Here is a 22857-nt window from a genome sequence, read left to right as displayed (position 1 = left end):
TCAATATAATAATTTTTTCTATTATAAATAACAAGGGGAGTTTTTTTTTCCATGTTCATACTTTATTTGAAAAATATTGGCCGGAAAAAAAAAGAGAAAATAAAGTCATTATTTTTAAAAACTTAATTTTATTTAAAATAAAAAATTAAATTAAGACATTTTAATACGGAAAAAAAACTACCTTCGTGCAAGGGCGGGCATGGCCTCTCAATGCCCACCCATGTCACCGGGTCTGAACACTGAACAAACACAATATTTTACAATCACAACATTTCCACAGATGACAAGAAGCTTAGAGCAGATCTTTATCAACTGATCAGACATTTATGAGATTAATGAAAGGTGACGGACTGGATGTTTTCTATATCACAGACTAAGCTACACACACACAGGCAAATGAAAATACAACAGAAATATGTTCTGTTCACTGAACAGATAATTTACAAACACATTTTTCATATTGTATAAAACTGAAACATTCTATTGAATGACTGAACAATCTACTTTAATATCCTCGTGTCCATTTAGTTCATATTCAACGTCTGCTGTCTCTGGTCTGTTTATCTGGATTCTTGTCGCGGGGGCAGCAGCTTCAGCAGAGAGGTCCATACTTTCTTCTCCCCAGTTACATCGTCCAGCTCTTTCTGGAGGACCCTCCTGTGTTTCCAGCCCAGTGGAGGAACATAGTTCTTCAGTGTGTCCTGGGTCTTCCCTGGGTTATGTTTTTTGTCTGGTTAAGAAGAAAAATAATTTAAAAAAACCCCAAGATGTTCATAAATCGATGTAAAAATGTGATTTCATGGACTTTTACCTCTTTTACGTCTTTTTATAAAATGACAAACTACAGAACATGTGATCAGTTGAACGATCATAATCACAACAATAATTCCAACCACTATTCCTGGTGTCAAACATACAGAGTCAGAAGAAATGGTTCCTTCTCGTAGATATAATGAACATCTACAAAGACAAGTGGAGACAGTTTAGAAGAAAACATCTGGAGCAAACATTTGTGAAGCTTCACTCACTGTTTGTGATCCTGACATGACGTGAACGTTCCATTTGAAAATGTTCCTTCACTGCAGGTTCCACACTCAGTGTCTGTGGAGGACGTTCCTGTGAAGAACATTGTGTGTGTCTTATAGTTTCTGCACTCTTGCATTTCACATGTTGGATGTGAAACTCACCTGCTCTGTTGATGAACTGTCCTGGTTCACATGTGGAGTGTTGCTGTGCTGCCACACATGTGTCCACTGAGCCGTCCACACAGAAAAAACCCTCCAGAGGTTCACACTTGCTGTTTGCTGTGAAGGTACAGGATCTGATCTCTCTCAGTCCTGTTAGTCAATAACAAATTCTACATCACATCTACATACTGACCAACTCATCATTCTAGTGAAGAACAAACTTTACCTTCAGTACAGACCAGACACTTGAAACAATGTTTCTCTCCGTTATATTTGTTCATGTAAGTTCCATCATCACAGACCGTGCAGGACGTACTTTGAAATTCTGTGCAATCAACTCTTACTTTGTCACCTGTTAGACAAAATAATAAATGACTAGTTTAAGTGACAGTTTAAGACTTGATCTCACTATTGTGTGAGAACTGATAATAAAGTCTCGACCACTTCTTACTTAAAATGAAAATAATGTCAACATTCAGAGCATGTTTAAAATAAAAGTCAGAAAATAGGTCAAAAATACAACAAGTCATAAATCAACACTTATAGAGTCACAGACTGGATCTTACCTGGTTTACACTTTGGACAACATTCTTCTCCTTCGTCTGATCTCAACACATATTCATATGAGTGACAGGTGAGTGTGTTTACCTCCATTATAGTAGAAAACAACTGTATAAACAAAACAACATAAAATCATTTTCATCACTGATCAGAGAAATAATGCTCAGTTGTTCATGCAAATATTCAACACTGACAAAAGAGCGACTAATATTTAAATCAAAATAAATGGTTTAATATTTTTCCGTCTTTAAATCGTATTATTCTGTTGACATTCTTTACATTATACTTCACAGTTTTAACAAGATAAAGGACTGATTCATGGTTTTACCTTCAACAAAATACCTTCATATTAAGAACATGTTATAGAATCACACACACAGTAACTATTCTGGTTGAAGATCACACTAAATGATTTACTACAAATAATCTCAGTGAAAATTGTATCGTAAAGAAAAACCAACAAAAAAAAACTCACCAGTAAAAGAAGAATTGACATAAATCCGATCGTCATGTTTTCAGGATTTTATCCAGAATTCATTCATGATCTCTGGTTTAAAAACATCTGTCAACAAGGAACATCTGGAGTGAAAAAACCTGGTGACTCTACTTTCCTTCATTTGTGACGCTGAATACAGGTAAAAAAAACTTTTAAATCTTTAACATCCTGGTCCTTGTCTTACATTAGAAACACAACGCTACACAACAACTGCACACTTTCATTTGCTCACCATTTCCCTGAGAAAATTCAAAAGGTTTCTTGTCGGTTGTGTTGGTTCTGAACCTGCAGCGTCTTCTTGAAAGTCTTGTGGAGCCAGTTCAAGAATCAAATTCCACAACATTTAAAGGTACACGCCTATGCCTGTATTCCCGCGAGGTGACTGCCATCACGTCAGCCCACATTAAAAAAAAACCTTGCGCGTCATTTGCTTAAGACGCTGAAAGCACCCGATACATGATCAGACCCGGTGACATGGGCGGGCATTGAGAGGCCATGCCCGCCCTGGCAGGAAGGTAGTTTTTTTTTTCCATAAGAGTGATCAACCCTCTGCTCTGTCGAAAGAAGCCAAAGCGCTGTTACGCCTAGTGATGGCGAGATGAAGCCTCATGAAGCACTGAAGCCTCGCAGCCGAGGAGTTCATCTTTGGAGCAAAGCCTCATGAGGCTTCATTTGCACGACCATGCCATCATGTGGACAATTCGGAGCATTGCATATTTTGTTCGCAAATGATTGTGATAATAAATAAATGTGCTTGACTAACTTGTTTTCTGAAAAACCTATTATATTTTATTCCAAAAAAGCAACACTGCTTTGCTTCAGTCTTTTTTTAAAAAAAAAATTATTTCACCAGCTTTGGAAGTTCCCGAGCGATTACCGAACCGGTCACGTGACGAGCTGCTGGTTAACGCAGCACTTTCTCATGACGGAAGGCTCTGGCTCGGGTGGCCTCAAAGGTCATCATACGTCACCACCTACGTAACCAGCACACGCCTCGATACACGCTTCATGAACAATTTCCTGGATAACTCGACACACGCTTCCAAGCCTCGACACAGTCAGACACATCACTAGTTACGCCTATTACAGGTGATGTTAATGTACAATGTTGTAGCTCAACTCTTGAGTTACTTTCATGTGAGAACACACAACAACGCTAACAGCAATCCGGGATTCAAAATATGTTCGTTTATTATCTCTCAACACACACCCATCAATGTCAAGAGAACAGCGCACCCAAGTGGTCATTAGGTTCCACTACAGTTATTGTTATCATTTGACATTAATGGTTACAGTTGCTTATAGAGTCAGTCATTGGTTTTGGTTTTCAGTATGGACATCCGTAATACCCTGACAAGAAAAAGTAACAAGGAGAGCGAGCAGGAAGACCATCCATGTCTACTGAAAACACACTGAAGTCAACCTGAACCCTGGAGTGAACATTCAAACTGAGAGAGTAGCTGCAGCTAAAGCTTTACTTGAACTCACCAAGACTCCTGCCTTGGACTTGGGCTCAGTGAAAGTTCAGTATTGTTTTTATTGTACCTTTTAAAAACAAGGCTCCTGTAGAATGAGCCTGTATTGTCATGTTGGTCATTTGGTGACCTTTAAAAAACATATTTTTCAGCCACTGGGCTTCATCAAGTATCAAACAGATCACACATCACACCTACCATGATTTTGTTCAATGAGATGAAAACTTATTTGATGTTCAATCCAGTGTTCAGGTTGACTTCAGTGCTAAAGTTTTTAGTAGAAGTGAAGCTGTGGTGCTTTAGTTTAATACATGGACACAGCACTAAACTTGTTGGTTTTATTTATTGTTTATTGTTTTATTTCTCTGTACTGTGCGAGTCGACCCAGAGCCATTGTTCAGCCTGAAGCCAATACGTGTTTAGGTTGAAAAGTTTGCCCCCTGAAAAAAGGTAATGCCCCCCCTTAAATGTTTTTCTGCAGCCGGGTCTGCATGAGACCACTTGAAAATTGCAATAAAGTAACAATATTAATGTTTTATGTTGTTTTTATTCAACCTGATGAAATCCTGTTCTACTGTCTTTGGAGTAAATGATTATAAGATTTATTTATATTTATAATTTTATGTAATTATTTATTTTAACCAACAACAATTGTGTTAATACAGATATAGCGGAAAATGTATCTGAACTCTGTTTTTTGACGTAGATTTGAAAGTCATATCATTATATAATATGTAAAAGAAACTACACATTTATTTTAAATATCATAGAATTTTACTCTTAAAAGCTTAGTGAAAAATTGCACTAGATTATGCTTCATGAAGACCTTGACTACTATCATGGTAATTTTGGAGAGACTTTACTGTAGAAATTTGAAATAAACGATCATTAAATATAGTCATATGTTAATGCAGACATTTTCAAAATTAATTAAAAAAAAATTCTCTAAATGAGAATCTACATTTCAATCCCAAAATTCGATGTTTTATTTCGAAGAATCAGACATAAATGATCAGTTTCCTTGTTGTCGTAGAAGATTTAACTTAAAAACATGGGGTTCTTCTCCCCGCCTTAAAGTTTGAAGCGCTTCTATACAGAGTATTACGGTAGTGACACGCTTGGGCGTCCTCGTCCGAGGTTTAGTTCGGTTTAGTTTCACTTTAGAACAAAGCTATGCTGGGTTTGTTTGTTTTTATCTAAACCTCCTCCTGCACCAACACATGTTTGCGACCCGTTTTTGCTGTAGAGTTCAAATCTATCATTACTACAGTAAAACCAACGGAGATAAATGAAGCATAAATCTAGTTTATATCTTATTTATTTAGAAGATAGCTGGGAAGGGCGACAGGTCTTGATACCTTCACTTAAACTTAGCGTTACATTTACCCATGTCAATCAAATGAAAAGAGACTTTAATAAACAACAACATGTACCTCTGCTCCTTCCAGCTGGACACTCAACATCCTTATCCTTCAACAGTGGACACTGTGACGTCACTCCTTCAACATCCTTATCCTTGACAGAAAAGATCATTTAATGTCACCATATATCATATTTGTCCATCATGACGAGTGCCATGGATCATACATGAACACACATGTTTAATGATAAATATTTGTTACCAGAGAACAATTGTTTCAATTGTAATGAAGCATAAATATTTGCTATTTACCAATTAGTGTTAAATATTAGTTACATTGATGTTTGAGACAAAATGGGGAAACTTGAAAAAAAAGAATGACCCACACTGTGAAGTCTTTCTGTAGGTTTGTTTATTGGATATAATGAATAGTTTAAGTAACACTAGAGGGCAGCAGAGAGTACATGTTTCTTTGCGTGCAGGTGGAGAGAGAGGACGAGCTAATGAGATCACCTGTGCAGGTGAAGCTTCTGTCTACAGAGCATGACCACAGCCAAGGTAATGTTAAAGTCTTCTGTTAAATTGTTCTCATTTGGAGAGAATATCTAAGGATTATGGACATAAACTTGTAGTGTGACTGCAGTTCACACTTTTAATGATGTCGCTAGGGATGGGTCGATGAGGCATCATGAAACGTTTCAACACACAGCAACACTGTATTGATACTGTGCCGATACTGTGTCACTGAATACTGACATCTGCTGGACGTAATTAATCATTACAAGCAACCTAGTTGAGAGGCTCAACTGAGACTGATTTGATGACACATATACAATAATATAATTTAAGTCATTGTATTTCACATTGCATCATTTTGATACACTAAATATAAATACATATGTATATAATGTAAACATGCAAGTGAATGTGTTGTAAATGAGGATGCTTGTGCACATATTTTTGTGTTTTACACTTTAAAAAAAAAAAGAAGAAGCTTCTTCTTCAGTCATGATGAATTCCAGCAGAGCCTCATCCGGCACCTGCTTCCTGGAAGCTTGGTGGTTAAAATGAGAAAATAAAGTAATATAAATTGATTATGAATGAAGCGATCTTGAATGTTTTGTACAGTGGATTTGTACCTGAGTTCCTCCTGGCAGTTTGTGGGCATTTCCGTGCCCGATAGTGCCTCTGAGGAGGTGGATTTATTCAAATACGTAATAGGACAATTCTGTGGAACAGATTCGAAACATAACCTACCGAAGACAATATGAATAGTTAATACTCATCTTTTATATGAATTTGAAATAAAACGGACCAAGGGGAAACTTTGAAAAATTAAAACAAACACCTTATTTTCTGAGACCAGATCAAAGTGGTCCCACACGGTGGAAAGCTTTCTTTTATTTTTGGGTTGCTCCATGATTTAATCTTTTTCTACGCAAAAGATCCGCGATCAGTTTGGCAGATGCATCTGATAGATGCGCTTCCTTTAAACAGTTGGGCGCTGTGACGTCAGAACGCTACAGTCCGGGCATCGGTGACTTTCTTAAAGCGATACGCGCACCGACACTGGTGTTGCTGTCTGAGCTCGACGCATGCTTCGACGCATCGGTGTTTCCGGACCCATCACTAGTCGTCATTAAGTAGAAAAATGATTAATGACATGCATGACCTTTAATATTAAGTCAGATCTACTGTATGTTCATGTGTTGTAAATCTAAAACGTACAGAGAAAGTAGAATTCTAGTGTTTCTGATCCCATCATGCAGGGAATAGCAGGTTTGATATAAATGAACATGAATTGATTCATTAAAGATATTATTACATTTTTCTCTTTTAACATTAAGACTTCATCACAAAGTATCATTTCTGGAGCTTATTTGACTTCAATGTTGACAACAGTTTATACTGAGTGGATCTAGTATAACACTGACAGACCCGGCTGCAGAGAAACATTTAAGGGGGGGCATTACATTTTTTCAGGGGGGCAAACTTTTCAACCTAAAAACGTATTGGCTTCAGGCTGAACAATGGCTCTGGGTCGACTCGCACAGTACAGAGAAATAATTCTCCCATTACTAAAAAGTGACGGTTGATCCCAAAATCTAAAAAAAACTAACAGCCAACAACAAAGTTTAGTGCTGTGTCCATGTATTAAACTAAAGCACCACAGCTTCACTTCTACTAAAAACTTTAGCACTGAAGTCAACCTGAACACTGGATTGAACATCAAATACGTTTTCATCTCATTGAACAAAATCATGGTAGGTGTGATGTGTGATCTGTTTGATACTTGATGAAGCCCAGTGGCTGAAAAATGTTTTTTAAAGGTCACCAAATGACCAACATGACAATACAGGCTCATTATACAGGAGCCTTGTTTTTAAAAGGTACAATAAAAACAATACTGAACTTTCACTGAGCCCAAGTCCAAGGCAGGAGTCTTGGTGAGTTCAAGTAAAGCTTTAGCTGCAGCTACTCTCTCAGTTTGAATGTTCACTCCAGGGTTCAGGTTGACTTCAGTGTGTTTTCAGTAGACATGGATGGTCTTCCTGCTCGCTCTCCTTGTTACTTTTTCTTGTCAGGGTATTACGGATGTCCATACTGAAAACCAAAACCAATGACTGACTCTTTAAGCAACTGTAACCATTATTGTCAAATGATAACAATAACTGTAGTGGAACCTAATGACCACTTGGGTGCGCTGTTCTCTTGACATTGATTGCTGTTAGCGTTGTTGTGTGTTGTAGCGTGGCAGCTGTGGCTACAGTGAAAATAGACTTGTTGACACATGAGATACCTTTCTGTGATGCAACGCCCTGGGCGTCATTGCTGAGATGGTAGAGTGGTTGGCTGCAGTTCAAAAGATGTGTCACAGTTCTTGTCGCTTGTGTCACAGTTATCGTCGCTTGTGTTGGTTCTGAACCTGCAGCATCTTTCTGAAAGTCTTGTGGAGTCATTTGAAGAATCAAAGTCCACAACATTTAAAGGGCGGAGACTACGAATCCCGTTTTCCGTTTGCGTGTTAAGGCGAGATGACAATAAAGTGAGGAATCAAAGTCCACAAGTAGGTGTCTGTGTGCTTGGGCGCTCACTCTCTCTGGTCTTCCTGGAAATTATCAGATGAGAATATTTTATAGTTTCTGTAATCTTTTGATATAAATAAATCGATTATTACCTTGAACTTGCCTGCTGGTTGATTGTGGGATTAGATGAGTGACAGCTGTCAATCAAATATTGGCTGAAAAGTATATGTTGAATTTAGAAAATATATTTTGGAATAAGAATAATAATATTCAACAGAAATCATTCATGTTGGTTTTTGCATTGCAGATTTCTTTAAACAATTTATCTTTTTTTTTTCATTGGAATCTTGTTTTTTTAAGCATTGAATTCATTTTTTCATGCTTAAATCAATCATTTCTGTATTGAAAACTTAAGTTTATTTTTAAATAAATAAAAACATTTTAATTTTTTAAAAACGATCTTTTAAACACAGAGTTTGATGATATGAAATAAGTTTTCTAAATTCAATATAATATTTTTTTCTATTATAAATAACAAGGGGAGGTTTTTTTTCCATGTTCATACTTTATTTGAAAAATATTGGCCGGAAAAAAAAAAGAGAAAATAAAGTCATTATTTTTAAAAACATAAATTAAGACATTTTAATACGGAAAAAAAACTACCTTCGTGCAAGGGCGGGCATGGCCTCTCAATGCCCGCCCATGTCACCGGGTCTGAACACTGAACAAACACAATATTTCACAATCACAACATTTCCACAGATGACAAGAAGCTTAGAGCAGATCTATATCAACTGATCAGACATTTATGAGATTAATGAAAGGTGACGGACTGGATGTTTTCTACGTCACAGACTAAGCTACACACACACAGGCAAATGAAAATAAAACAGAAATATGTTATGTTCACTGAACAGATAATTTATAAACACATTTTTCATATTGTATAAAACTGAAACATTCTATTGAATGACTGAACAATCTACTTTAATATCCTCGTGTCCATTTAGTTCATATTCAACGTCTGCTGTCTCTGGTCTGTTTATCTGGATTCTTGTCGCGGGGGCAGCAGCTTCAGCAGAGAGGTCCATACTTTCTTCTCCCCAGTTACATCGTCCAGCTCTTTCTGGAGGACCCTCCTGTGTTTCCAGCCCAGTGGAGGAACATGGTTCTTCAGTGTGTCCTGGGTCTTCCCCGCATTCTTCCATCTGTGGAAAATGTTCGACTTCATCTGACTTATTCTCAGATGAATCAATTGATCTAAGACAAGATAAAAAGAAGTCAGTTTAGATTTAAAAAAAAAGCTCAAACAAATTAAAATTCTCACGGATGCTCCGTTGAATCCATCAATACAGTCGTTTTCACTGCCACCTTCTAATAAGAGACAAATGATAGTTACTCTGATGCACAAATACTGCAGTGCTGAAGATATGAAACAAAAAGTTACATGAATTTTAATTGTACAAATGATGACATCTGCAGAATGAATCAACATTTTACTTAAACAGAAGTATGTAACAAGTTCACTGTAATAAAATCACTTCAATAAATGACTAAAAATTGTTCTTACATACCTTCATTCTTCTCATGAACTCTTTTCGACCTGGTTAAGGGGAAAAATTGTTAAAAGCAAATGTCTTCAGATAAACACGAATCAATATAACAATGTGATATTATGAATGCATTTGTTTTTTACCTCTTTTACTTTTTATACACCAACAAACTACAGAACATGTGATCAGTAGAACAACAATAATTCCAGCCAGTTCTCCTGGTGTCAAACCTTCTCGACATACAGAGTCAGAAGAAATGGTTCCTTCTCGTAGATATGTTGAACATCTACAAAGACAAGTGGAGACAGTTTAGAAGAAAACATCTGGAGCAAACATTTGTGAAGCTTCACTCACTGTTTGTGATCCTGACATGACGTGAACGTTCCATTTGAAAATGTTCCTTCACTGCAGGTTCCACACTCAGTGTCTGTGGAGGACGTTCCTGTGAAGAACATTGTGTGTGTCTTATAGTTTCTGCACTCTTGCATTTCACATGTTGGATGTGAAACTCACCTGCTCTGATGATGAACTGTCCTGGTTCACATGTGGAGTGTTGCTGTGCTGCCACACATGTGTCCACTGAGCCGTCCACACAGAAAAAACCCTCAAGAGGTTCACACTTGGTGTTTGCTGTGAAGGTACAGGATCTGATCTCTCTCAGTCCTGTTAGTCAATAACAAATTCTACATCACATCTACATACTGACCAACTCATCATTCTAGTGAAGAACAAACTTTACCTTCAGTACAGACCAGACACTTGTAACAATGTTTCTCTCCGTTATGTTTGTCCATGTAAGTTCCATCATCACAGACAGTGCAGGACGTACCTTGAAATTCTGTGCAATAAACTCTTACTTTGTCACCTGTTAGACAAAATAATAAATGACTTGTTTAAGTGACAGTTTAAGACTTGATCTCACTATTGTCTGAGAACTGATAATAAAGTCTCGACCACTTTTTACTTACAATTAAAATAACAATGTCAACATTCAGTGCATGTTTAAAATAAAAGTCAGAAAATAGGTCAAAAATACAACAAGTCATAAATCAACACTTATAGAGTCGAGGACCAAGACTGGATCTTACCTGGTTTACACTTTGGACAACATTCTTCTCCTTCGTCTGTCCTCCTCACATATTCAGTGTAGTGACAGGTGAGTGTGTTTACCTCCGTTATAGTAGAAAACGACTGTATAAACAAAACAACATAAAATCATCTTCATCACTGATCAGAGAAATAATGCTCAGTTGTTCATGCAAATATTTAACACTGACAAAAGAGCGACTAATATTCAAATAAAAATAAATGGTTTAATATTTGTCCGTCTTTAAATCAAATTATTCTGTTGACATTCTTTACATTATACTTCACAGTTTTAACAAGATAAAGATAGATAGATACTTTATTCATCTCCTTAGAGAAATTCGCAGTTCAGCAGCTCCAGAATATGTTACAAAGAGATAGAACACAGAGGCATGCAAGTTATTGAAAGACTGAAACACTGGTGATTGCTCCTGATGATAAGATTCCAGGGTTGAGTCAGTACTTGGGTGACTTAGGTCAGTCTGTCAAACTGAGCCTGAGAAACCTGGGTGTTGTATTTGATAAAGACATGTCTCTTGTTCGACACTGCAGAAAACTAACCAGAAACTGTTTCCTTCAACTGAGAAAAATCTCTAAACTTAGGAAAATGTTGTCGGAACATGATCTGGAGCTTGTAATCCATGCGTTTGTTTCTTCTCGTTTGGACTATTGTAACAGTTTGTTTTCATGTCTTAACAAGAAGGATGTGTCTCGTCTGCAGTTGATTCAGAACTCTGCAGCGAGAATTCTGACCCGCTCAAGTAGGAGAACTCACATCTCTCCGGTCCTTAAAACTCTTCACTGGCTTCCAGTTTCTTTCAGGATCAACTTTAAAATTCTGGTTCTTACTTTCAGAGCTATTCATGGTCAGACTCCTCCTTACATCACTGATCTGATCCAGCCTTACACCCCAGCTCGGGCTCTGAGGTCTGTGGATCAAAATCTACTTATGGTTCCACGCACACGGTTCAGGACCAGAGGAGAGAAATCTTTTCAGCCTGTTGCTCCTAAGCTTTGGAACGATCTTCCTCTCTCTTTGCGCTTGATGGATCTACTGACTCCTTTAAGAAACATCTTAAGACGTTTCTGTTTGTTCAGGCTTTTCCTTGAATTTCTCGAACTCCTGTGTTGTTCTCAGTATTATCTTGATCTTTAAAGTATATACTTTTTTGAGTATTGTTTTGATTGTTTAAGCGCTTTGTGACCCTGGTCTCGAAAAGCGCTATATAAATAAATATTACTTACTTACTTACTACTTACTTACTTACTTATGTACAGTCTAAAATATACTGAAACATATGTATAAAAAGGGAAGAAGAAAAAAAAAATAGAATAAAATGAAAGTATTAAAAAAATATATAAAACGTTAAAAAGAATGGGATGAGTCTGCGTCATGTGTGATGCAGGTTGAAGAGTCTGATGGCATGGGGGAGGAATGATCTCAGTCTTTCAGTGGAGCAGGACATTGACAGCAGTCTGTCGCTGAAGCTGCTCCTCTGTCGGTCTATGGTGCTGTGAAGGGGATGCTGTGGATTGTCTATGATGGACAGGAGCCTGTTGAGGGAGCGTCGCTCAGCTATGGATGTCAGACTGTCCAGTTCTGTGCCTACAACAGAGCCTGCCTTCCTTATTAGTTTGTCCAGGCGTGAAGCATCCTTCTTCTTTAGACTGCCCCCCCAGCACACCACTGAGTACAGGAGGGCACTCGCTACCACAGACTGGTAGAATGTCTGTAGCAGCTTCCTGCAGATGTTGAAGGATGCCAGCCTTCGAAGGAAGTACAAACGACTCTGTCCTTTCTTGCACAGAGCATCTGTGTTGGTGGTCCAGTTCAGCCTGTGATCCAGCTGTACTCCCAGGTATTTGTAGGTGTGCACCACCTCCACACAGTCACCCTTGATGAGAACTGGTTCTGGGTGCACCCTGGATCTCCGGAAATCCACAACCATCTCCCTGGTCTTGGTGGTGTTTAGGAGCAGATGATTGTTGTCACACCATTTGACAAAGTCCTGGATGAGCTCCCTGTACTCGTCCTCCTCTCCGCTCTTGATACAGCCAACAATGGCTGTGTCGTCCGCAAATCTCTGCACATGGCAGAGCTCTGAGTTGTGCTGAAAGTCAGACGTGTACAGGGAAAACAAGACAGGAGAGAGCACAGTTCCCTGTGGCGCCCCCGTGTTGCTGACCACCGTGTCACACCTGCATTCACCCAGTCTCACATACTGGGGTCGGCCGGTCAGGTAGTCGCTTATCCAGGCAACTAGGTGTGAATCCACTCCCATCCCCGACAGCTTGTCCCTCAGGAGCAGAGGCTGGATGGTGTTGAAGGCGCTGGAGAAGTCCAAAAATGTAATTCTCACAGCACCGTTGCCTCTGTCCAGGTGAGAGAGAGATCGGTGTTGCAGGAAGATGATGGCATCTTCCACTCCCATCTTTTCCCGGTATGCAAACTGTAGGGGGTCAAGGGCGTGGCAGGTCTGAGGTGTTGAAGCACCAGTCGTTCCATGGTCTTCATCACGTGCGACGTCAGGGCTACAGGTCTGAAGTCGTTCATCTCTCCAGGATGGGGTTTCTTTGGGACTGGGTCTTGACGTCACACGCAGCAAGGTCATCATGAATCATAATCCAGTATAATTTTTCACTAAGCTTTTAAGGATTTTTTAAAATTTAATTTTGAATATGTCGGCATTATCATATAATGACTATTTAAGGATCATTTATTTCACATTTCTACAGTAAAATCTCTCCAAATTTACCATGATAGTGGTCAAGGTCATCATGAATCATAATACAGTGGAATTCTTCACTAAACTTTTAAGGATTCTTTTTAAGTACATTTTTAAAATGCCGTCATTAATGACTATATTTAATGATCATTTATTTCAAATTTCTACAGTAAAATCTCTCCAAATTAACAGGATAGTAGTCAAGGTCATCATGAATCATAATCCAGTGACATTTTTCACTAAACTTTTAAGAGTTTCATTCTATGATATTTAAAATAAATGTGTGGTAATTGACAGATTATAATGATATAACTTTGAATTTACCCCATAGAAGTTTAAGATAGATTTCCGCTATAGCGCTATTAACACAATTTAAATTAGTTAATTCTTATTGTTGGTTAAAATAAATAAATGGAAACATAATTAATATAAATTATATAATCATTTAGTCCAAAGAAAATAGAACAGAATTGCATCAGGTTGAATAAATACAACATAAAACATTATTACAGTTAATTTATTGCGTGACAAAAACAATTTTCAAGTTGTCTCAAACTATCTGGTAGCTTTCAGCTTCTTTACCGTAAGCTTAGCAATAGACGCGCAAGATTTATTCAGTGCGTGCTGACGTGAGCTGGTCGTTCGCTGACTGCGGGCTCACGTGATGGCACTGCTCTATTTGCGCTGAACTCCGGTAGCTCCACGTTAGCATCTGGGATGCTATCCGTTAGCCACGTTTCAGTTAAGCACAGTAAACTGCACTCCCTGTAGATCTTTATGTTCTTCGTCAGCGCAGCCAGTTCGTCGATCTTGTTCGGTAGTGAGTTCACATTCCCCATGATCATAGAAGGTACCGGAGGCTTGAATCTCCACTTCTTCGCTAGCCGGTTAGCTTTAAGGTCAGCGCCGGCTAACGCTTCTCGGCGTAAAACAATCCGTATCCATGGGATATACTAATAATAGTTTCAGTAGAAACCGAGAAAAATTCCTTCCAGGTAGAATAAGGAAAATAAGACTGAAACACACGGAGCTACTGGAAAGGCTGCACTCGCGTCGGTGCCGGAAGTAAAGGACTGATTCATGGTTTTAAATGGTTTAATATTTGTCCGTCTTTAAATCGTATTATTCTGTTGACATTCTTTACATTATACTTCACAGTTTTAACAAGATAAAGGACTGATTCATGGTTTTACCATCAACAAAATACCTTCATATTAAGAACATGTTATAGAATCACACACACAGTAACTATTCTGGTTGAAGATCACACTCAATTATTTACTACAAATAATATCACAGTGAAAATAAATTGTATCGTAAAGAAAAACAAACAAAAAAAACTCACCAGTAAAAGAAGAATTGACATAAATCCGATCGTCATGTTTTCAGGATTTTATCCAGAATTCATTCATGATCTCTGGTTTAAAAACATCTGTCAACAAGGAACATCTGGAGTGAAAAAACCTGGTGACTCTACTTTCCTTCATTTGTGAAGCTGAATACAGTGCTGAAAAAAAGCTGAAAAGAGTTCAGCCATGCCCGCCCCCAAGTTCAGCCGTGCCCGCCCTGGCAGGAAGGTAGTTTTTTCTTCCGTAAGAGTGATCAACCCTCTGCTCTGTCGAACGAAGCCAAAGCGCTGTTACGCCTATTACAGGTGATGTTAATGTACAATGTTGTAGCTCAACTCTTGAGTTACTTTCATGTGAGAACACACAACAACGCTAACAGCAATCCGGGATTCAAAATATGTTCGTTTATTATCTCTCAACACACACCCATCAATGTAAAGAGAACAGCGCACCCACGTGGTCATAAGGTTCCACTACAGTTATTGTTATCATTTGACATTAATGATTACAGTTGCTTAAAGAGTCAGTCATTGGTTTTGGTTTTCAGTATGGACATCCGTAATACCCTGACAAGAAAAAGTAACAAGGAGAGCGAGCAGGAAGACCATCCATGTCTACTGAAAACACACTGAAGTCAACCTGAACCCTGGAGTGAACATTCAAACTGAGAGAGTGGCTGCAGCTAAAGCTTTACTTAAACTCACCAAGACTCCTGCCTTGGACTTGGGCTCGGTGAGAGTTCATTATTGTTTTTATTGTACCTTTTAAAAACAAGGCTCCTGTAGAATGAGCCTGTATTGTCATGTTGGTCATTTGGTGACCTTTAAAAAACATATTTTTCAGCCACTGGGCTTCATCAAGTATCAAACAGATCACACATCACACCTACCATGATTTTGTTCAATGAGATGAAAACTTATTTGATGTTCAATCCAGTGTTCAGGTTGACTTCAGTGCTAAAGTTTTTAGTAGAAGTGAAGCTGTGGTGCTTTAGTTTAATACATGGACACAGCACTAAACTTGTTGGTTTTATTTATTGTTTATTGTTTTATTTCTCTGTACTGTGCGAGTCGACCCAGAGCCATTGTTCAGCCTGAAGCCAATACGTGTTTAGGTTGAAAAGTTTGCCCCCTGAAAAAAGGTAATGCCCCCCCTTAAATGTTTCTCTGCAGCCGGGTCTGCATGAGACCACTTGAAAATTGCAATAAAGTAACAATATTAATGTTTTATGTTGTTTTTATTCAACCTGATGAAATCCTGTTCTACTGTCTTTGGAGTAAATGATTATAAGATTTATTTATATTTATAATTTTATGTAATTATTTATTTTAACCAACAACAATTGTGTTAATACAGATATAGCGGAAAATGTATCTGAACTCTGTTTTTTGACGTAGATTTGAAAGTCATATCATTATATAATATGTAAAAGAAACTACACATTTATTTTAAATATCATAGAATTTTACTCTTAAAAGCTTAGTGAAAAATTGCACTAGATTATGCTTCATGAAGACCTTGACTACTATCATGGTAATTTTGGAGAGACTTTACTGTAGAAATTTGAAATAAACGATCATTAAATATAATCATATGTTAATGCAGACATTTTCAAAATTAATAAAAAAAAATTCTCTAATTGAGAATCTACATTTCAATCCCAAAATTCGATATTTTATTTCGAAGAATCAGACATAAATGATCAGTTTCCTTGTTGTCGTAGAAGATTTAACTTAAAAACATGGGGTTCTTCTCCCCGACTTAAAGTTTGAAGCGCTTCTATACAGAGTATTACGGTAGTGACACGCTTGGGCGTCCTCGTCCGAGGTTTAGTTCGGTTTAGTTTCAGTTTCGAATAAGGCTATGCTGGGTTTGTTTGTTTTTATCTAAACCTCCTCCTGCACCAACACATGTTTGCGACCCGTTTTTGCTGTAGAGTTCAAATCTATCATTACTACAGTAAAACCAACGGAGATAAATGAAGCATAAATCTAGTTTATATCTTATTTATTTAGAAGATAGCTGGGAAGGGCGACAGGTCTTGATACCTTCACTTAAACTTAGCGTTACTTTTACCGATGTCAATCAAATGAAAAGAGACTTTAATAAACAACAACATGTTCCTCTGCTCCTTCCAGCTGGACACTCAACATCCTTATCCTTCAACAGTGGACACTGTGACGTCACTCCTTCAACTTCCTTATCCTTGACAGAAAAGATCATTTAATGTCACCATATATCATATTTGTCGATCATGACGAGTGCCATGGATCAGACATGAACACACATGTTTAATGATAAATATTTGTTACCAGAGAACAATTGTTTCAACTGTAATGAAGCATAAATGTTTGCTATTTACCAATTAGTGTTAAATATTACTTACATTGATGTTTGAGACAAAATGGGGACACTTGGAAAAAAAGAATGACCCACACTGTGATGTCTTTCTGTAGGTTTGTTTATTGGACATAATGAATAGTTTTAGTAACACTAGAGGGCAGCAGAGAGTACAGGTTGCTTTGCGTGCAGGTGGAGAGAGAGGACGAGCTAATGAGATCACCTGTGCAGGTGAAGCTTCTGTCTACAGAGCATGACCACAGCCAAGGTAATGTTAAACTCTTCTGTTAAATTGTTCTCATTTGGAGAGAATATCTAAGGATTATGGACATAAACTTGTAGTGTGACTGCAGTTCACACTTTTAATGATGTCGTCATTAAGTAGAAAAATGATTAATGACATACATGACCTTATAATTAAGTCAGATCTACTGTATGTTCATGTGTTGTAAATCTAAAACGTACAGAGAAAGTAGAATTCTAGTGTTTCTGATCCCATCATGCAGGGAATAGCAGGTTTGATATAAATGTACATGAATTGATTCATTAAAGATATTATTACATTTTTCTCTTTTAACATTAAGACTTCATCACAAAGTATCATTTCTGGAGCTTATTTTACTTCAATGTTGACAACAGTTTATACTCAGTGGATCTAGTATAACAGTGAACAAAAACAATATTTTACTATCACATTTCCCCAGTTAATAAGAAGCTCAGGTGAAACAGAAAAATGACTCTTTATCAACTGATCAGACATTTATGAGATTAATGAAAAGTTACGAACTGGACGTTTTCTATATCACAGACTAAGATACACACACACAGGGAAATGAAAAAAAACAGAAATATGTTCTGTTCACTGAACAGATAATTTATAAACACATTTTTCATATTGTATAAAACTGAAACATTCTATTGAATGACTGAACAATCTACTTTAATATCCTCGTGTCCATTTAGTTCATATTCAACGTCTGCTGTCTCTGGTCTGTTTATCTGGATTCTTGTCGCGGGGGCAGCAGCTTCAGCAGAGAGGTCCATACTTTCTTCTCCCCAGTTACATCGTCCAGCTCTTTCTGGAGGACCCTCCTGTGTTTCCAGCCCAGTGGAGGAACATGGTTCTTCAGTGTGTCCTGGGTCTTCCCTGGGTTATGTTTTTTGTCTGGTTAAGAAGAAAAATAATTAAAAAAAACCCCAAGATGTTCATAAATCAATGTAAAAATGTGATCTCATGGACTTTTACCTCTTTGTCTTTTCATAAACCAAACTACAGAACATGTGATCAGTAGAACGATCAAAATCACAGCAACAATAATTCCAGCCTCTTCTCCTGGTGTCAAACCTTCTCGACATACAGAGTCAGAAGAAATGGTTCCTTCTCGTAGATATGTTGAACATCTACAAAGACAAGTGGAGACAGTTTAGAAGAAAACATCTGGAGCAAACATTTGTGAAGCTTCACTCACTGTTTGTGATCCTGACATGACGTGAACGTTCCATTTGAAAATGTTCCTTCACTGCAGGTTCCACACTCAGTGTCTGTGGAGGACGTTCCTGTGAAGAACATTGTGTGTGTCTTATAGTTTCTGCACTCTTGCATTTCACATGTTGGATGTGAAACTCACCTGCTCTGATGATGAACTGTCCTGGTTCACATGTGGAGTGTTGCTGTGCTGCCACACATGTGTCCACTGAGCCGTCCACACAGAAAAAACCCTCCAGAGGTTCACACTTGGTGTTTGCTGTGAAGGTACAGGATCTGATCTCTCAGTCCTGTTAGTCAATAACAAATTCTACATCACATCTACATACTGACCAACTCATCATTCTAGTGAAGAACAAACTTTACCTTCAGTACAGACCAGACACTTGTAACAATGTTTCTCTCCGTTATGTTTGTCCATGTAAGTTCCATCATCACAGGAAATACAGGACGTACCTTGAAATTCTGTGCAATAAACTCTTACTTTGTCACCTGTTAGACAAAATAATAAATGACTTGTTTAAGTGACAGTTTAAGACTTGATCTCACTATTGTCTGAGAACTGATAATAAAGTCTCGACCACTTTTTACTTAAAATTAAAATAACAATGTCAACATTCAGAGCATGTTTAAAATAAAAGTCAGAAAATAGGTTAAAAATACAACAAGTCATAAATCAACACTTATAGAGTCGCAGACTGGATCTTACCTGGAATACACTTTGGACAACATTCTTCTTCTTCCTCTGATCTCAACACATATTCATACGAGTCACAGGTGAGTGTGTTTACCTCCGTTATAGTAGAAAACAACTGTATAAACAAAACAACACAAAATCATCTTCATCACTGATCAGAGAAATAATGCTCAGTTGTTCATGCAAATATTCAACACTGACAAAAGAGTGACTAATATTTAAATCAAAATAAATGGTTTAATATTTGTCCGTCTTTAAATCTTATTATTTTGTTGACATTCTTTACATTATACTTCACAGTTTTAATAAGATAAAGGACTGATTCATGGTTTTACCATCAACAAAATACCTTCATATTAAGAACATGTTATAGAATCACACACACAGTAACTATTCTGGTTGAAGATCACACTCAATTATTTACTACAAATAATCTCACAGTGAAAATTGTATCGTAAAGAAAAATAAACAAAAAAAAACTCACCAGTAAAAGAAGAATTGGCATAAATCCGATCGTCATGTTTTCAGGATTTTATCCAGAATTCATTCATGATCTCTGGTTTAAAAACATCTGTCAACAAGGAACATCTGGAGAGAAAAAACCTGGTGACTCTACTTTCCTTCATTTGTGACGCTGAATACAGGAAACAACTTTTAAATCTTTAACATCCTGGTCCTTGTCTTACATTAGAAAAACAACGCTACACAACAACTGCACACTTTCATTTGCTCACCATTTCCCTGAGAAAATTCAAAAGGTTTATTGTCGGTTGTGCCGACAGTCAGCGAGCGACCGCCACGTCAGCCCACATTAAAAAAAACCTTGCGCGTCTATTGCTAAGCTAACGGTAAAGACGCTAAAAGCACCTGATACATGAGACCACTTGAAAATTGCAATAAAGTAACAATAATAATGTTTTATATTGTTTTTATTCAACCTGATGCAATCCTGTTCTACTGTCTTTGGAATAAATGATTATAAGATTTATTTATATTTATAATTTTATTTATTTATTTATTTTAACCAACAACAATTGTGTTAATACAGATATAGTGGAAAATGTATCTGAACTCTGTTTTTTGACGTAGATTTAAAAGTCATATCATTATATAATATGTAAAAGAAACGACACATTTATTTTAAATATCATAGAATTATACTCTTAAAAGCTTAGTGAAAAATTCCACTGGATTATGCTTCATGAAGACCTTGACTACTATCATGGTCAATTTGGAGAGATTTTACTGTAGAAATTTGAAATAAACGATCATTAAATATAGTCATTATATGTTAATGCCGACATTTTCAAAATTAAATTAAAAAAAATTCTCTAAATGAGAATCTACATTTTATTTCGAAGAACTAGACATAAATGATCAGTTTCCTTGATGTCGTCTCAAACCATCTCTTGAACTTGGATCGACTAGTCATGTGTGTGTGTTCCAGAACCACTACCACCGACAGGAGGTCAAGGTCCGTGTGTGTGTGTGTGTGTGTGTGTGTGTGTGTGTGTGTGTGTGTGTGTGTGTGTGTGTGGGGGTGTGTGTGTGTGTGTGTGTGTGTGTGTGTGTGTGTGTGTGTGTGTGTGTGTGTGTGTGTGTGTGTGTGTGTGTGTGTGTGTGTGTGTGTGTGTGTGTGTGTGTGTGTGTGTGTGTGTGTGTGTGTGTGTGTGTGTGTGTGTGTGTGTGTGTGTGTGTGTGTGTGTGTGTGTGTGTGTGTGTGCGTGGGCGCGCGTTGTTGGGCGCGCCGCGCGCGTTGTTGGGCGCGCCGCGCGCGTTGTTGGGCGCACCGCGCGCGTTGTTGGGCGCGCCGCGCGCGTTGTTGGGCGCGCGTTGTTGGGCGCGCCGCGCGCGTTGTTGGGCGCGCCGCGCGCGTTGTTGGGCGCACCGCGCGCGTTGTTGGGCGCGCCGCGCGCGTTGTTGGGCGCGCGTTGTTGGGCGCGCGTTGTTGGGCGCGCCGCGCGCGTTGTTGGGCGCGCGTTGTTGGGCGCGCCGCGCGCGTTGTTGGGCGCGCGTTGTTGGGCGCGCCGCGCGCGTTGTTGGGCGCGCGTTGTTGGGCGCGCGTTGTTGGGCGCGCGTTGTTGGGCGCGCGTTGTTGGGCGCGCGTTGTTGGGCGCTCACTCTCTCTGGTCTTCCTGGCAATTATCAGATGAGAATATTTTATAGTTTCTTTAATCTTTTGATATAAATAAATCGATTATTACCTTGAACTTGCCTGCTGGTTGATTGTGGGATTAGATGAGTGACGGCTGTCAATCAAATATTGTCTGAAAAGTATATGTTGAATTTAGAAAATACATTTTCATAATAAGAATTAAACAGAAATCATTCATGTTGGTACTTTTATAACATTTTCAGCTATGAATACAAATTATATATAATTTAGCAGATTTCTTTAAACAATTTATCTTTTTTTTTCATTGAAATCTCGTTGATTTTGAATGTTATTAATTGTATTTAATAATTGAATTCAATCATTTCTATATTGAAAATGTAAGTTTATTTTTAAATAAATTAAAACATTTTAATTATTTCAAAACGATCTCTTTAACACAGAGGTTGATGATATAAAATAAGTTTTCTAAATTCAATATAATTATTTTTTCAATTATAAATAAAAAAAAGGTAGTTTTATTTATCTGTTCATACTTTATTTGAAAAATATTGACCAGAAAAAAAAAAAAAGAAAATAAAGTGATTCTTTTTAAAAACTTGATTTTATTTTAAATAAAAAATTAAATTAAGACATTTTAATCATTTAAAAAAATATATATATATTTTTTTAACAGCGTTTGACAGTTTCAATTTAATATTTATAAAATATAAAGTTCCAAAATTCAATATATATATATATATATATATATATATATACATATATATACATTACAAAAACTATTCAAGCAACAAAACAGACAAAACATCAAATTTAACAATAATAAGAATTACAGCTAAATTCACAAAGAACTACATGTGTCTCCTTTTAATCAAAATTCATTCATCAGTTCTTGACAGAAGACATCATCCCTCTCGGATTTAAATCCAAACACAAATTGTTTTTACGATCCATGTCTTATTCTATTGAAAAAAAAAAACGCTTTACATGAAACAACATAATTTTTGTCAAAATGGCAGAATCTTTCTATGTAAATCGAGATATGTTTACACAACTTAAATATGTTTAACTTTACTTTAACTTCACTAAAAAACGAATGAACACTTCAAATTCCAATTATTTTAATTAATTATTCAATAAAAAACTAATTTTAACTTTTTAATATTCGAAATTTTCAATTCAAAGATATTGAATATAACAAATATAAATAAATATAAGAACAGATATTCTAAAGTTTAGTCGAAGTACATATATATGTCCACAGGGGGGCGATGTCTTGGACAAAGCCATAAAACTACATATTTACTTGCATCAAGTCAAACCAAAGAGCAAAATATATTTACAAATCAGTTAATACGTTTGTAAAACAGACCAATAACACCCAATTCTAAAAGGTTAAAAT

General features: G+C 37.2%; 2 protein-coding genes and 1 long non-coding RNA gene across 11 annotated transcripts; all 3 read right to left on the bottom strand.

Moving 5' to 3' along the window:
* Positions 1–108: 108 nt before the first annotated feature.
* LOC148059450 (tumor necrosis factor receptor superfamily member 14-like) lies at positions 109–17039 on the bottom strand. Of its 6 annotated transcripts, XM_087780835.1 has the most exons (9): positions 16964–17039; positions 5153–5218; positions 2224–2310; positions 1754–1856; positions 1414–1539; positions 1188–1337; positions 1029–1116; positions 812–960; positions 109–730 (listed from the first exon to the last, which is right to left on the bottom strand). In XM_087780835.1, the coding sequence occupies exons 3-9, from the start codon at positions 2257–2259 to the stop codon at positions 561–563; spliced, it is 822 nt and encodes a 273-aa protein (XP_087636961.1). In that variant the 5' UTR covers positions 2260–2310; positions 5153–5218; positions 16964–17039; the 3' UTR covers positions 109–560. The 6 variants fall into 6 exon arrangements, with proteins under 6 accessions (XP_087636961.1, XP_087636962.1, XP_087636957.1 ...); XM_087780836.1 differs by lacking the exon at positions 16964–17039 and having other exon boundaries at positions 5153–5254; XM_087780831.1 differs by lacking the exons at positions 5153–5218; positions 16964–17039 and adding an exon at positions 2477–2660 and having other exon boundaries at positions 2224–2373.
* LOC148059448 (tumor necrosis factor receptor superfamily member 14-like) lies at positions 8651–20164 on the bottom strand. 4 transcript variants are annotated; one of them, XM_087780828.1, is made up of 10 exons: positions 20077–20164; positions 19827–19913; positions 19355–19457; positions 10398–10523; positions 10172–10321; positions 10013–10100; positions 9802–9944; positions 9680–9708; positions 9433–9479; positions 8651–9365 (listed from the first exon to the last, which is right to left on the bottom strand). In XM_087780828.1, the coding sequence occupies exons 2-10, from the start codon at positions 19860–19862 to the stop codon at positions 9068–9070; spliced, it is 1020 nt and encodes a 339-aa protein (XP_087636954.1). In that variant the 5' UTR covers positions 19863–19913; positions 20077–20164; the 3' UTR covers positions 8651–9067. The 4 variants fall into 4 exon arrangements, with proteins under 4 accessions (XP_087636954.1, XP_087636953.1, XP_087636955.1 ...); XM_087780827.1 differs by having other exon boundaries at positions 19827–19976; positions 20077–20130; XM_087780829.1 differs by having other exon boundaries at positions 19827–19930; positions 20077–20095.
* Positions 17760–19344, bottom strand: LOC148059449 (uncharacterized). The gene is made up of 4 exons (XR_015709360.1): positions 18788–19344; positions 18629–18716; positions 18406–18560; positions 17760–18324 (listed from the first exon to the last, which is right to left on the bottom strand). It is a non-coding gene; the product is annotated as an uncharacterized LOC148059449 (long non-coding RNA).
* Positions 20165–22857: the final 2693 nt, after the last annotated feature.

This window comes from Callionymus lyra, chromosome 19 (genome assembly GCF_982586985.1).
Source record: "Callionymus lyra chromosome 19, fCalLyr1.hap1.1, whole genome shotgun sequence".
NCBI classification, from domain to species: Eukaryota; Metazoa; Chordata; class Actinopteri; order Syngnathiformes; family Callionymidae; genus Callionymus; species Callionymus lyra.
This window is presented reverse-complemented; position numbering and strand designations above follow the sequence as displayed.

What these genes read in the sequence shown, in the direction of transcription:
- LOC148059448 (XM_087780828.1), bottom strand. Translation starts at nt 19,862, where the DNA reads ATGACGATCGGATTTATGCCAATTCTTCTTTTACTG. An exon ending in TTGTCCAAAGTGTATTCCAG is followed by an intron (nt 10,524 to 19,354) that starts GTAAGATCCAGT and finishes TTTGTCTAACAG; the next exon opens with GTGACAAAGTAAGAGTTTAT. An exon ending in GTGTCTGGTCTGTACTGAAG is followed by an intron (nt 10,322 to 10,397) that starts GTAAAGTTTGTT and finishes ATTGACTAACAG; the next exon opens with GACTGAGAGAGATCAGATCC.
- LOC148059450 (XM_087780835.1), bottom strand. Translation starts at nt 2,259, where the DNA reads ATGACGATCGGATTTATGTCAATTCTTCTTTTACTG. An exon ending in GTGTCTGGTCTGTACTGAAG is followed by an intron (nt 1,338 to 1,413) that starts GTAAAGTTTGTT and finishes ATTGACTAACAG; the next exon opens with GACTGAGAGAGATCAGATCC. An exon ending in ACAGTTCATCAACAGAGCAG is followed by an intron (nt 1,117 to 1,187) that starts GTGAGTTTCACA and finishes TGTTCTTCACAG; the next exon opens with GAACGTCCTCCACAGACACT.